We start from the raw sequence: 12,009 nt of genomic DNA, 5'->3' as shown, positions 1-12,009 counted from the left end.
ATTTTGCCATTATGCCCAGAGTATATAATCATGGGAGCTGAGTGACCATCCCCTTCCCCTCCACCATTCCCTTCTCCTTCTGTGCCCTGTACACTTTTTAGAGTGTAAGCCTGAGGGCAGGGAACCGTCCTATTAAAAAGACTGTACAAATAAAGGTCAATCATAATCATAATCATGCAGAGATGTAGGGGTCTCCAGAGGCAAGTCTTCCTGGGATGCCAAGAGCCCCGCTGGCCCTAGCACCCCAATCTTGTCGATGTCTCTACCCAGACATTGTGGGATGCCAGAGGCAGAAGTGTCATGGGAATCGAAGTGGCCGGGCAGAAGCTGAGCCACAACCGGCCCCCCGCCGCAGCCAGCGTCACCAGCCCCTCCTTCTCCAGTCCTACATTCCTGCCTTCCGTCCAGGAGGAATTCCCAAAGCATGGCTTGAGCAATATGCATTCACACTTCTATTCCAGTGCCTTGTCCTCCTTTTACAAGAGGCCTTCCATTCTGAGCATGAGTTGAGAGAAGGAGGCCTTTGCGCTTCGAGAAGAGTGTCTGTCGAGATCTTTTATATGCCGAGAACCTTCTCCTCCTCCAACGTCCTCCATTTTGGTGTCTGCTGCCTTGTTGCGCCTTGTCCTCCAGGGGGCTAGTAGTGAGGGCCGAAGGAGGAGAGGCGGGGAAAGGGAGGAGGAGAAGCCAAGAAGGGGAAAGTTGTGGAGGCGGAGATCATAAAGCAGAGCTTGGCCAAAAAGGAAAGGAAAGGAGAGAGAAAGGTGTCTGAGGAGGAGGAGGAGGGCCTAGCTCCTTCCAGCAGAGAGAGAGAGAGAGAGAGAGAGAGAGGGGGGGGGACTCTGCCTGAGGAGCCTCGGAGGAAGGAGGAGGGGAAGGGAACTTTCCTGGGCTGACCCAGGTCCAGCCACGCAGCATCCCCACGTGCAGAGAGAGAGACACGCAAGGACTTCCAAGAGGAGCCCCCCTCCAGTGCCAAGGACTTGACTGGACAACGGCTTCGTCGTTTGTGGTTCCTGTGGAGGAGGAGCCTTGCCTTTATTGGCTTTGTTTTCCTTCTCCTCCGCAAAGGGCTCCCAAAAAGAGAAGGAAGGAAGGAAGTTGGGCTCCTTGGAAGAAACTGCCATGGTCTCTAACCGACAAGACTGAGGGGCGGAGATATATAGATATAGATATATATAGATATATTGGGGTGCCCAGAAAATATTTTGGGGGAGAACTGTTTTTGGGGGAGACCACTTCGTGGGACCCCGTCCCCTGGGAGGCTTCGTGTTTTGGCTTGGCTTCTACTGCCCCCCTCCCTCCCTTGGCTCCCAGGAAGAGACAAAATGGCGGTGCTGGGGAAGTTGGGGTCCTCCTGCCCTGCCTTTGGAGGTGGCTTTCGGACTCTGCTGCTGCTGGGGCTCCTGGGCTGCTTGCTCCTCTTTGGCCTGGGCTCCTGCCTGGAAGAGGAGCAGGAGGAGGAGGGAGGGCGCCCCTGCCCCTGGGACTGCGCCTGCAGCGGGGGGCTCCTGGACTGCAGCGACCGGGGCTTGGAGCAGCTTCCCCTGGAGATGCCCACCTGGGCGGTTTACCTGTAAGTCTGGCCAGGGCTGAGGGCGGTGGGGGTGGCTGTCCTTTTAGAGCCCTCTGGCTCCCTGCCTCTCTCCACTCCACCCCAGGCATCTGGGGAAGAAGGGGCCACAACTCTAGCAAAGCTCATGCTACCAACAACTCCTTTCTTTCAGTTTGCAAAGGTGCTGCAAGGTCCCTCTGCGGTGATGCATCTGAGGAAGTCTAGGTCAACTCTAGGAAAGCAAAGGGGGCTATAAAAGCCCTTTTGTTGTTGTTGTTGTTGTGTGCCTTCAAGTCATTTCTGACTGACAGTGACCCTAAGGCAAACCCTGTGAGGCCCACCAGGGTTGTGTAATGATTTGAGTGTTGCACTACCTGAAGACTGGATTTCAGGTCCTAGGCTGGTCATGAAACCCACTGGGGGATCTTGGGCAACACACACCCTCTCAGCCTCAGGGGAGGGCAATGGCACAGCACCCCTGAACAGATCCTGCCAAGAAGCCCCCATGACAGGCTCACCTGAGGGTTGCCATAAGTTGGAAATGACTTGAAGGCACACAGCAACAAGGGCAAACCTGTCCTAGGCGTTCTTGGCAGGTTTCTTCAGAGGGATTTTGCCCTTGCCATCCTCTGCACTTAAGTAACAGTACCCCAGGATAGGGTTTGCCTGGTATATTGTGTGCCTTCAAGTCTTTTCTGGTGACTGTAAGGTGGGTTTTCTTGGCACATTTTCTTCAGAGGAGGTTTGCCATGGCTGTCCTCTGAGGCTGAGAGAGTGTGAGTTGCCCAGGATCACGGTTTTTATGCTTGAGCCATCTTCTGCGCATAGTTAAATAACAGTGCCCATGATAGGGTTCGCCTTGCTTGTGGGTTGTGTGCTTTCAAGTCGTTCCCAACTTATGGTGACCACAGGGTTTTCTTGGTAGGTTTCTTCAGAAGAGGTTTGCTGTTGCCCTCCTCTTTGTTGTTGCTGTGTGCCTCCAAGTCGTTTTTGATTTATGGTAGCCCTAAGGGTTTTCTTGGCAAGTTTCTTCAGAGGGGATTTTCCATAATAACAGTATCCCATGATAGGGTTTGCCTTGTGTGTCTGTCTCTCTCTCTCTGTGTTGTATGCTTTAGGTTTGTTTTTTTGAGGGGGGGGCAGATTTCTTCAGAAGAGGTTTGGAGGTTTCAATTTACTTAGGTAACAGTACCCTATGATAGGGTCCACCTGTGTGTGTATGTGTCGTATGGCTTCAAGTAATTTCTGACTTAGGGTGAACCTAAGGCAACCATTTCATGGGTTTTTCTTGGCAAGATTTGTTCAGAGGAGGTTTGCCATTGCCTTCCCCTGAGGCTGAGAGTGTGTGACTTGCCCAAGGGCACCCAGTGGGTTTTATGGGTGAGCTGGGAATCAAACCCTGGTCTCCAGAGTCATATTCCAGCAGTCAAGCCATTACCCCACGGTGGTGCTGACAGGGTTCGCCTTAGGGTTGCCATACGTCAGACACAACTTGAAGGCATACAACAAAAGGGATCTTGTAGCATCTTTGAGACTAAGTGAAAGAAAGAAGCTGGTAGCAGAAGCTTTTGTAGACTTGAGCTTACTTCTTCAGATGCATGGGGTGGATTTGAGAGTCCAGACAGACCTATAGAAGCCAGATGTGTGTGAGAATGTCAATTGAAATTCACAACACAACAAGAAACTTCCTTCCTCTTTCTTTTTTTCTTGCATTTTCCAACCCCTTTCTCCTCCTCCTCCTCCTGCTTTTTCTGCAGGCTGTGATTAATCTTCAGTTTCCCCTTCATTGAGAAGATCTAGTTGTAGCTAGTTGCTGAGCAACTAACCCTGGAGTGAGATCCCTTTGGGGGTAGAGAGTTCTCATATCCTTGCGGAGAGTTCCCCATGGGAATAGGAGGCTGCTCATGCCCCCTTGTAGTGAGAGATTTCCTACAGAATAAGATGTGGAGCCTTTTTAAAGGGGCAGCAGCATTGCATCCTGTGAGTAGTTTTATGGGAATCGTGCCACCCTGGGGCACTGAGAAATTGCCTTCCTTCTAAACAGATTTCATCTTTCTGGATTCACCAGTTTGTGAATGAGCGATTTAGAATAACAGGATCTTAAAAGTTGTAGAAGGGACCACAAGGGTACAGCCCTCTGGCATGTAATACACAACTAAAGCAGTCCTGAAAACTGTCCATCCAATCTTTGTTTAGCAACTTTCATCTTATTTCAAAAATTGTACAGAATGAACTTATTAGCAGTATTCTAATTGAATTCATGGCTGGGGAGGGGAAGAGGATTTTTTAAAAACCATCACAACACGTGTGAAATCTGGCACATGGCCTTCTGTTGGTTAATTGACATCTGTATTCTCTAAAGATCCTATATCCCTATACCATAGTTTTTCCTTTCCTGTAAGACCTAGCTTCATCCAGGTTTAAAACTGCCTGCCTGCATTTTTGTAGGAGTTCTCAGACCCAAAGAATTAAAACATCAAGATAGTGACTGAGTTGATCGTGCAGATTTTTAATTTGTTTAAAAAATACTTCAACTTGTCAAACCTGACAATTACAATTTCTATGGGTTATGAGAAAAATTAATGTATAGTTACCCTCTCCCCTGTTGAAACCCACCTTTGGATCCCAGAAAGAGTTCCTGTTGTATATTATCTAGTTTGTCTGTGAAGAAGATCAGGAAGTTGGGAATTGCAAGTGAATGGCACAGACATAATGCTGACAGACCCTGAAGCACTTGAATGTTGGTTTTATGTACCAAGCACTGTATAAACAGTTGCTGTGTTGTCTTGTACTATGTGTGTTGCTACTTATAAAACATCCTCGCACCAATCAATAGTTGGGATAATGAACTTTTAAAATTGGTTTATGCTTGCATAAAGATACTCTGAAAAAGCTCTTAGACTTTTATTTTTCCAGGTCTCCCTGAGATTACCTCTCATGTTTCTCCTCTAATTCAATAGTGAAAGTTGGAATGAATAAAAGGGTGCTGTTTACTTCTTCAGGACAAAGAATAATCTCACATCTTGTTTGACTTGCTTCTTTCTGTTTTTTGCACTCCAAAGTAGGGAACACTAAAATTATGGATCCCCCCCTTGCCCCGGCAAAATAGTTTGCAGATGTAGGCCACTTTGGTTGCTCCTTTTTGGTTGCTGCACACTAGGCCCTTGTTATCTGTGGGAACAGTTGTGAGGGACTCCCACTAAATTTTTTGAATTGGCACCCATGTGGCCAACTTGAGCATGAAGTATTAACATGTGTTTAAAAACAACCTGGGGCTGGCATCTAGCTGAAAGGTATTCACTAATTTTTGCCTTCAGGTCCCCATAATTGGTTACAGGTGGGATTATTTCCCTTTGACTCCAGTACCACTTATTTGGTGTCATTGTAAAATGTAATCATACTGTCACACACTTCTGACTCAGTAGTCAGAAGGTTTGAGAGTATTAATGATTACCTGCAAATAAGCAGTCTACCTAAAATTTAAAGTTTGTATGTAGCTTTTTTAGATTGTCAGAAAGTAGATTTATTTGAATTAAAGAATTGTATCTGGAAAAGGTATTCTTTCATGCAGCATTACTTTGTCCCAGTAACTAGTGCCCACTCATTGCAAAAGGCTTTTAGTAAAGAGCAATCTGAGTTAAATGTTTGCATAAATTGAGTCTGGTCTTCTGCTTAAAGATGTTAGAGTGGTTTACCATACATTGTAATCTGAGAAACATCAGCATTAGTTTAACAGAATAGGACACATTTATATAGAATGAAATGTACAGGCAACCTAAGAAAGAGAATTTGGACAAAAATCCATTCATTTGGCATATGGCCACCACATTGCAGATCAGCATAAACATATGTGTACAGGTATCATATGCCCAGATGCTTTAAAGTGTAAGTCAATGTATCAGTCAAAAATCAAAATAAAAGATATGGAAAAATCAACAGTTGAGAGTGCAAAACCCAAACAGACCTGGAAGTACTGATGTTACAAAAATCTGGGTTTGTCAGGAAAAAAAGAATGATGGCTGAAGGATTGATGTTGTTACCTTCAGTTCATGTTCTTGGGCAGTATTCTCCAACTTGTTGGATTGCTGTTTATTTTATACAAACATCTGTTTATATAAATTCCCCTTATGTGAGAATGTGAAGGGCAAGACAAGTTGAATTAATTTGTCTGATTTTTATACCTAACCTGACTGCTGTTTCAGTGTGCAGTTTAATATAGGTTAACATAATTATAATTGAACTGCTAGTCCTGAGGGTGTAACTTATCTTTGCCACCACAATTATTACATTCTCTTGAGAGCTAGCGACAACTGTGCCCAACATGTATGTAAAGGCCTGGGGTTCTGTTGTTAAAGAAAGGGTTGTTGTATGTTTAAATTTCACTTACAGCCACGTCCAGCTGCTACAGATTTCCAAAGCTGAACTTTTGTCTGTGTTAAACACAAGGGTGATCACTCATCGATTGTTATTACAGTTAGTTCTTCTACTTTGCTAAAACTTTTTATTAAAAGGGTTTTCCTTCTGGAAACCTGAACTATTCTTTTTCACAAGTGTATCACTTAAGAGCTTAAGCATTTTAGAGCTAACATCACCACTAGATGACACATTATATGCCTGCTGCATTTGAGACTAATTGCAGTATTGGTAATATGTTGCCAGTGGTGTTAAATCTTGTGTTTTCATTTGATCAAATAGCTGTAATCTCTGTAATGCATGGAGGACTTTTCTTTTTTAGTGAGGCAATGTTTATTTCGTTATTTTCATATTAACTGCTGTATGAAACCACATACCTAGTGAGTGCTAAAGGCAGCTTACACATTTCTGTATTTTTCTGAGAAAGTTATCTATGCTGGCCTGTTGTAGCAAGTCCTGTGCCTTCTAGAAGCCCAAAATCTTAATTGTGGCCTGAGCTTTATAGGCTGAAGTCAGTCTGTCAGGGTCATGAAGAGGTATAAAAACTCTCTAGACCAGTCTGCCTTTAACAAAGTAGACCGTAGCCTAGAAGTTGGGACAGTTATCTTTTTGGACCTCAAACCCCAGAATACCCCACGCTGGTTGGGGAAACTGTGGGAGTTGTAGTCCAGAATACTTTTTCCAAGTTCTGTTCTGGACATGAAATGTATTGGTTTTCAAGGTTTCACAGGATTTTGATCTTCCTTGAAATAGCTGTGTATAGTCTCAGCCTTAGGATTTGTGGCTATATTAATAGTAATTTTCTACCCTGAAATGTACAGTAGAGATAGTTAGTTGGTAACTTTACAATTAAAAAAAATATTTCCTGACTAATGGATTGTCAGAATGTTGTCTATTCTAAAGCTTCATATTTAGAACTGAATTATATTTGAGTGTGCATGTATGTGCCTTCATGTTGTTTATAAACTTATGGTGACCCCATGAATTTTGTAGGGTTTTCCTAGGCAAGGAATACTCACAGGTGACTTTGCCAGTTCCTTCTTTTGAAATATAGCCTACAGCACCTGGCATTTTTTGGTGGTTTCCCATCCAAGTACTAGCAACAGCTGGCCTTACTTAGAAGATCAGACAGAATCTGGTGCCTTGAGGAGGGAAATACTCTAGTACTTTAAGTAAAAGTGACCAAAAGTAATTTTACCTCAGTTCTCTTTGCTCTCCATCCTAAAACTGTCCAATTTTTTTTACTATGATTTCTCATTGTCAGCTTGGTCCATAAAAAATTAACACAGTGGTCTTGAATTCAAAATGTTCTGAACAGTGTTTATCTTGTTCCAAGTAGATAAACAGTTCAATTTTATAAAATGGCCTATTGGCACCTTGTGTCTGAGATGGATTTTACAGTAATCTTTGTGAATGTGCAAATGCAAAGTTCTGTTAAAATCCAAATATCCATTTGTTAAGTCATTTATTTTCTGTTATCTTACTGGAAATTACAAAATGTCATTGGGCCCATACAGACAGGCCAAAATAAAGCTGCTTCGGGTCACTTTAGAGATCTGTTGTTTAAATGATGCATGCATCCTAAGAGTCCGGAAGCCGTGCCAAAACCATGCTTCAGTCCTTAGGAGTGGAGCATGGCTTTGGCGTGACTTCCAGACTCATAAGACGCATGCATCATTTAAGCAGCATACCTCCAAAGCGACCTGAAGCAGCTTTATTTTGGCCTGTCTGTATGGGGCCTTCGTCACTTTTTATAGGGTCTTGTCTTCCAGTGTGGAGTTTGAACCATGTTGTCTTAGGCCCACTTGGAATATTTCAACCATTGTGCAGAGGTGACAGTGTGTCTATATATGCAGGTTCATACTGTATTTGGAAGATTCTCCAAACATGGGCCAGTTGTATGGAGCATACACCCCAGCAGGGTGCTTTTGCACTTCTGCATCTTTTGAGTTTTGTTCTCAGCCAAGCCATACTGGGAGTACAAGTGATAGCACTGGAATAGGCCTTTAATAAATCAAAGATAAATCTCCTGGGTTCTAAGGAGGGCTTTATTCTGCACAAGAAACAAACAAATACCCAAATACTGAATTTTGTGTCTGTCTTCCTTATTCTCTTTGTCATGGAGATTGGATTGATAAAAGTACTATAGAGGGCACTGATTTCCCACCTGCTGGAAGTCATACACTACCTCCCCAACTACTTTTGTTTCATCTTCTGGGACCTTGCTGGACCTTGTGTACATTTTCAAGCCACTCTACAGCCATAAGGACTAGAATCTTTCTTTTAAATAAAGAAATAAAAGTTTTGAAACTTTGAATTCTGAATATTATTTCCGCATGTGGGAGAATCAAAACCTGTGCACAGCTTTGACATGTGGCAAAACAGATTAATATGAGTGAATTATGATGTGTCTTAAAGAAGGCATGGAAAGATATGAAAACAATCAGTCTAATGTTTTTCCATTGGTTTTCTGTGCTCTCAGGTGCTCTTATAAGTTTCCAGCTCATGGGCAAAATTTTCAGGTGGAGAATTAAGGATACACAGGTTTGTCTTTAACTTCTTGGGATAATTGGATAAAGGAGAGGAACATCTCCTTTCAGACACATGCCTGTTAAGTTTAAGGAGACTTGTTTTCCTGTTCTTGGAAGCCTAAACATGACATGCAGTGCAACCTTTAGGGTGCTTATTGTGAAGCAGCCTGATTGAATTCCCTGAGACTGGCTTTTGACTAAATGTACTTAGGATTCTTAAAAGTATACATCTGTAAATGAAAGATAGGGCTGCTATATATATATATATATATCTTACAATCATAAGACAATGGTATAAAGAATTTCAAATAATTGAAAATCCTTCCTTATTAAAATTAATGAGGTATTCCTTCTTAAGGTTTTACACAATTCAAATTATTTAATCTGACCATAGAGAACAGTGTCTAGATGGAGGAGAAACGGATATAAAATTTGTATTAATATAATCTGTAAGGTGAGACCATTTTTCCTGAAAGGGTCTTTGATTTTGTTGTTTTGAGTTATATTTCATATTTTCTGATAATTTCTCCATAAGCCATTGATCCCAAACTCTTTCCCACCAGCTATCCAGGGATACAAAACCTGCTTTCCAATTTTTAGCCACTTCTCATCAAGCAGTTGTCAAAAAAAAAAAGAGATCCTATTTTTTTAAGGATTTATTACTTGTGTATATTGAAAATAACAAAAGGGCTGGGCAAAAGATTATTTTTTGTTTTGTAATTGAAGCAATTTGGTTGATCACGTCATGCCAGAAGTGGTTAATTTTAAAACAGTCTAACCACATGTGAATATAAGTCCCTAAGACTGGACAACCTCTCCAACAAAGGGGTGATATAGAATTTATCACCTGTGATTTTCTAATAGGAGTTAAATACCATCTATGTACTAGCTTTAGAAAGTTCTCTCTGGTTAAAGCTGATCTTGACTTCAATACAATAGATGACCAAATAGCATACCAATCTGAATCTGAAATTGATATATTCAGTTCACTTTCCCACATTGTTTTAGTAAATATGGTATCCTGATAGGAGTTGGTCAAGATAAGATTATATATGTGGTCATTGCACAAATTTTTAAAGGGAGTCATAGATCTCAAACTTTCCCCTTTCTTGAGCAAGCTAGAAGAGAAAGTTTTTATTTGCATAAATTGAAACTACAAAATCGATAATGGATCTAGAGATGATGCTAAGTCTTCAATTGATTTGAGTTTATTATTCTTAAAGAGATCTTTAATTTGATAAATTCCTTTTTCTTCCCAACCTTTTTATTGCCAGAATTTATCTACATGAAAAAAATTTGGGTGATATAAAAACGGACAGTTAGTTATGGCGTTTCTAGATCACCTTGTCTGCTGTTAGCAACAGCTTAAGATACATATCAGAAATATAAACAAGTGACAGCACTGGAATAGGCTTGAATGCAGATAACCTGTCCACAACAAAACTTTCATTTCCTAGAAAGATTACTATTACAGTAATACTGTAAACATAGATTTGATGCCTTGTGACAACTATAGAATCAACTTTGAAGTTACATTTTTGTAAATTCTAGCAAATGCTTTCAGTGTTAACACTTGCATCTTATGAATTACTTGTTGTATTGTTGCCAAGACCTCCTAGAGAGTTTAAAGGATTTAAAAAAAAGATTTACTAGAAATACATATTGATTTTTTGTGGGTGGTTCAAGAATATAATTTTAGCTAACCTGTATAGGATTTTTTTTTTCAAAGACTGTCCATAGAGGGACGGTACTTATGCCTGTGAAAGGACTGGTCTTCCTTTTTTCTTTACTCTTTGTAACAGTGGTTACATAAGACTACTTGAACTTTCAACTACTTTGTATGACTTGCATTGCACTCAGATTCAATTCAGTTCAGAAACTGAACGTCATTCTGTGTGGTTGGGAAGAAGGGAAAACAGCTGTGTGTGTGTGTGTTTGGCAGAGTAAAAGAGGAGCTAAATCTAGCCAGGAGTTTGGGGCTCCCCCCTTTTTTCTTTCTTGGTGCCTGGCTTTGAAGTTAAGATAGACATCAAAAGATATAAAATGTCTGAAGCGTGATTTACATTAGAATATTATCCGCAGTGTAAAACTTGACAGCAGAGCATAGGAAACAAAATGCTTACTGCCTACAGATGCCAGGTGCAAAGTGTGGAGAACATCAAAATGGCAATTACAGATCCAGCTCCCTATTTGACTGCAGTTTTTTTAAACTGTAAAATCCTGTTCTCTCCTTTTTCGTGGCCATTTGTGTATAAGTGTGGAAGAAATATGAACTTCTTCCCTAAAATAGAGGATGGTTTGCTGGAGTCACTCAAGGGACAATATTTTGAAGCTGGTCCACTGGAAGTTAGGTTGTAGAAATAGTGCAGAAATTACATACACCCATGTATAGTGGTGCCTCGGGTTACGAAATTAATTCGTTCCGCCATTCCTTTCGTAACCCGAAAATTTCGTAACCCGAAAAGGCTTTCCGTTAGCACTGGAAAGCCTATAGCTGCACTTTGCAGCATTTGAATTTCGCGCCGAAATGAATTTCGTAACCCGAAAAATATTTCGTAACCCGAAACAGTTTTTGCCAATCCAACTTTTTCGTATCCCGGAAATTTCGTAACCCGATCATTTCGTATCCCGAGGTACCACTGTACTCAGTAACCTATTCATCATAATGAACAAAAATGAATCTTTAATCTTCAGAGTCTATATCTCAAGAGAGGACAAAATGCACCCATGCAACTCCCACCAGCCTTTGCCAGCATAGTATGGCGAAGATTGCTGGGAGCTGCATCCCAACAACATCTGAGGAGGCACATGATCCCAACTCCCATACGTCTGGCAACTGGATTCTTTGGGTGGGCATTGGAGTATGTCAGTCTTCAGTGACAAAGTTTCTGCATCATTTCAGCATAGCATAAATATGCATTAGTGGTTGTTTGCACTATGGCAGCGCTATATTGAATACCAGTGCAGCATAATGGATGTGAATAATTGGCCAGTGTACAGTGCATACTCGAACTTTAATGAACTGCTGCAAGCATAATGGTTCTACAGGTGGAATGCTATATGTGCAACTATCAGATGTTTACAGTCATTGCAGAATTTCCACAAAATTTGCTCCTCATGTGTAGCACAATTTAAGTCACTAACACTCTTGAGGCCACAGTGCCCTGTGCATCTCCTGAAAGGAAGAGGGGGAGAACTTTTTTAGGCCTTTGGTCAGATCTGCTGAGCCTAAGTAGGGAACGTCTGGCTCTCCTAATGTTTCAGATTTTAATGTTCAGAAGCCCCAAGCAGTATGGCCAATTTTAAGGGATTATGGGAGTAACAGTGCAAAAGGTCTGGAGAGTTATAGGTTCTTAGGGTGCAAACTTCTACCATGCTCACTTGGAAATAAGTGTGATAAGGCAACACCTTCTTGAGTGGTGATGAAGCATTTTAACACATTTTGGAAAAAAATATTAAAGTATTTCTAGGATATTGATGTTGCCAATAAGTGCTTTGCTAGTCAGTCTT

The 12,009-nt window shown here is 41.6% G+C and overlaps 1 protein-coding gene across 2 annotated transcripts in view; it reads left to right on the top strand.

Annotated features, from left to right (window-relative positions):
* Window positions 1-539: 539 nt before the first annotated feature.
* The window catches only part of LRIG1 (leucine rich repeats and immunoglobulin like domains 1), a 158,855-nt gene continuing 147,385 nt past the window's right edge, over window positions 540-12,009 (top strand). The window contains exon 1 of one of the 2 annotated variants that reach the window (XM_042451930.1): window positions 540-1,576. In XM_042451930.1, coding sequence (XP_042307864.1) covers window positions 1,329-1,576 — 248 coding nt within the window. In that variant the 5' untranslated portion in view covers window positions 540-1,328. The remainder of the gene's footprint in view (window positions 1,577-12,009) is intronic. The other variant, XM_042451929.1, reaches the window with a different exon arrangement.

This window comes from Sceloporus undulatus, chromosome 2 (genome assembly GCF_019175285.1).
Source record: "Sceloporus undulatus isolate JIND9_A2432 ecotype Alabama chromosome 2, SceUnd_v1.1, whole genome shotgun sequence".
Lineage (NCBI taxonomy): Eukaryota > Metazoa > Chordata > Lepidosauria > Squamata > Phrynosomatidae > Sceloporus > Sceloporus undulatus.
The sequence above is the reverse complement of the archived record's forward strand: the minus strand, read 5'-3'. Positions and strand labels throughout refer to the sequence as shown.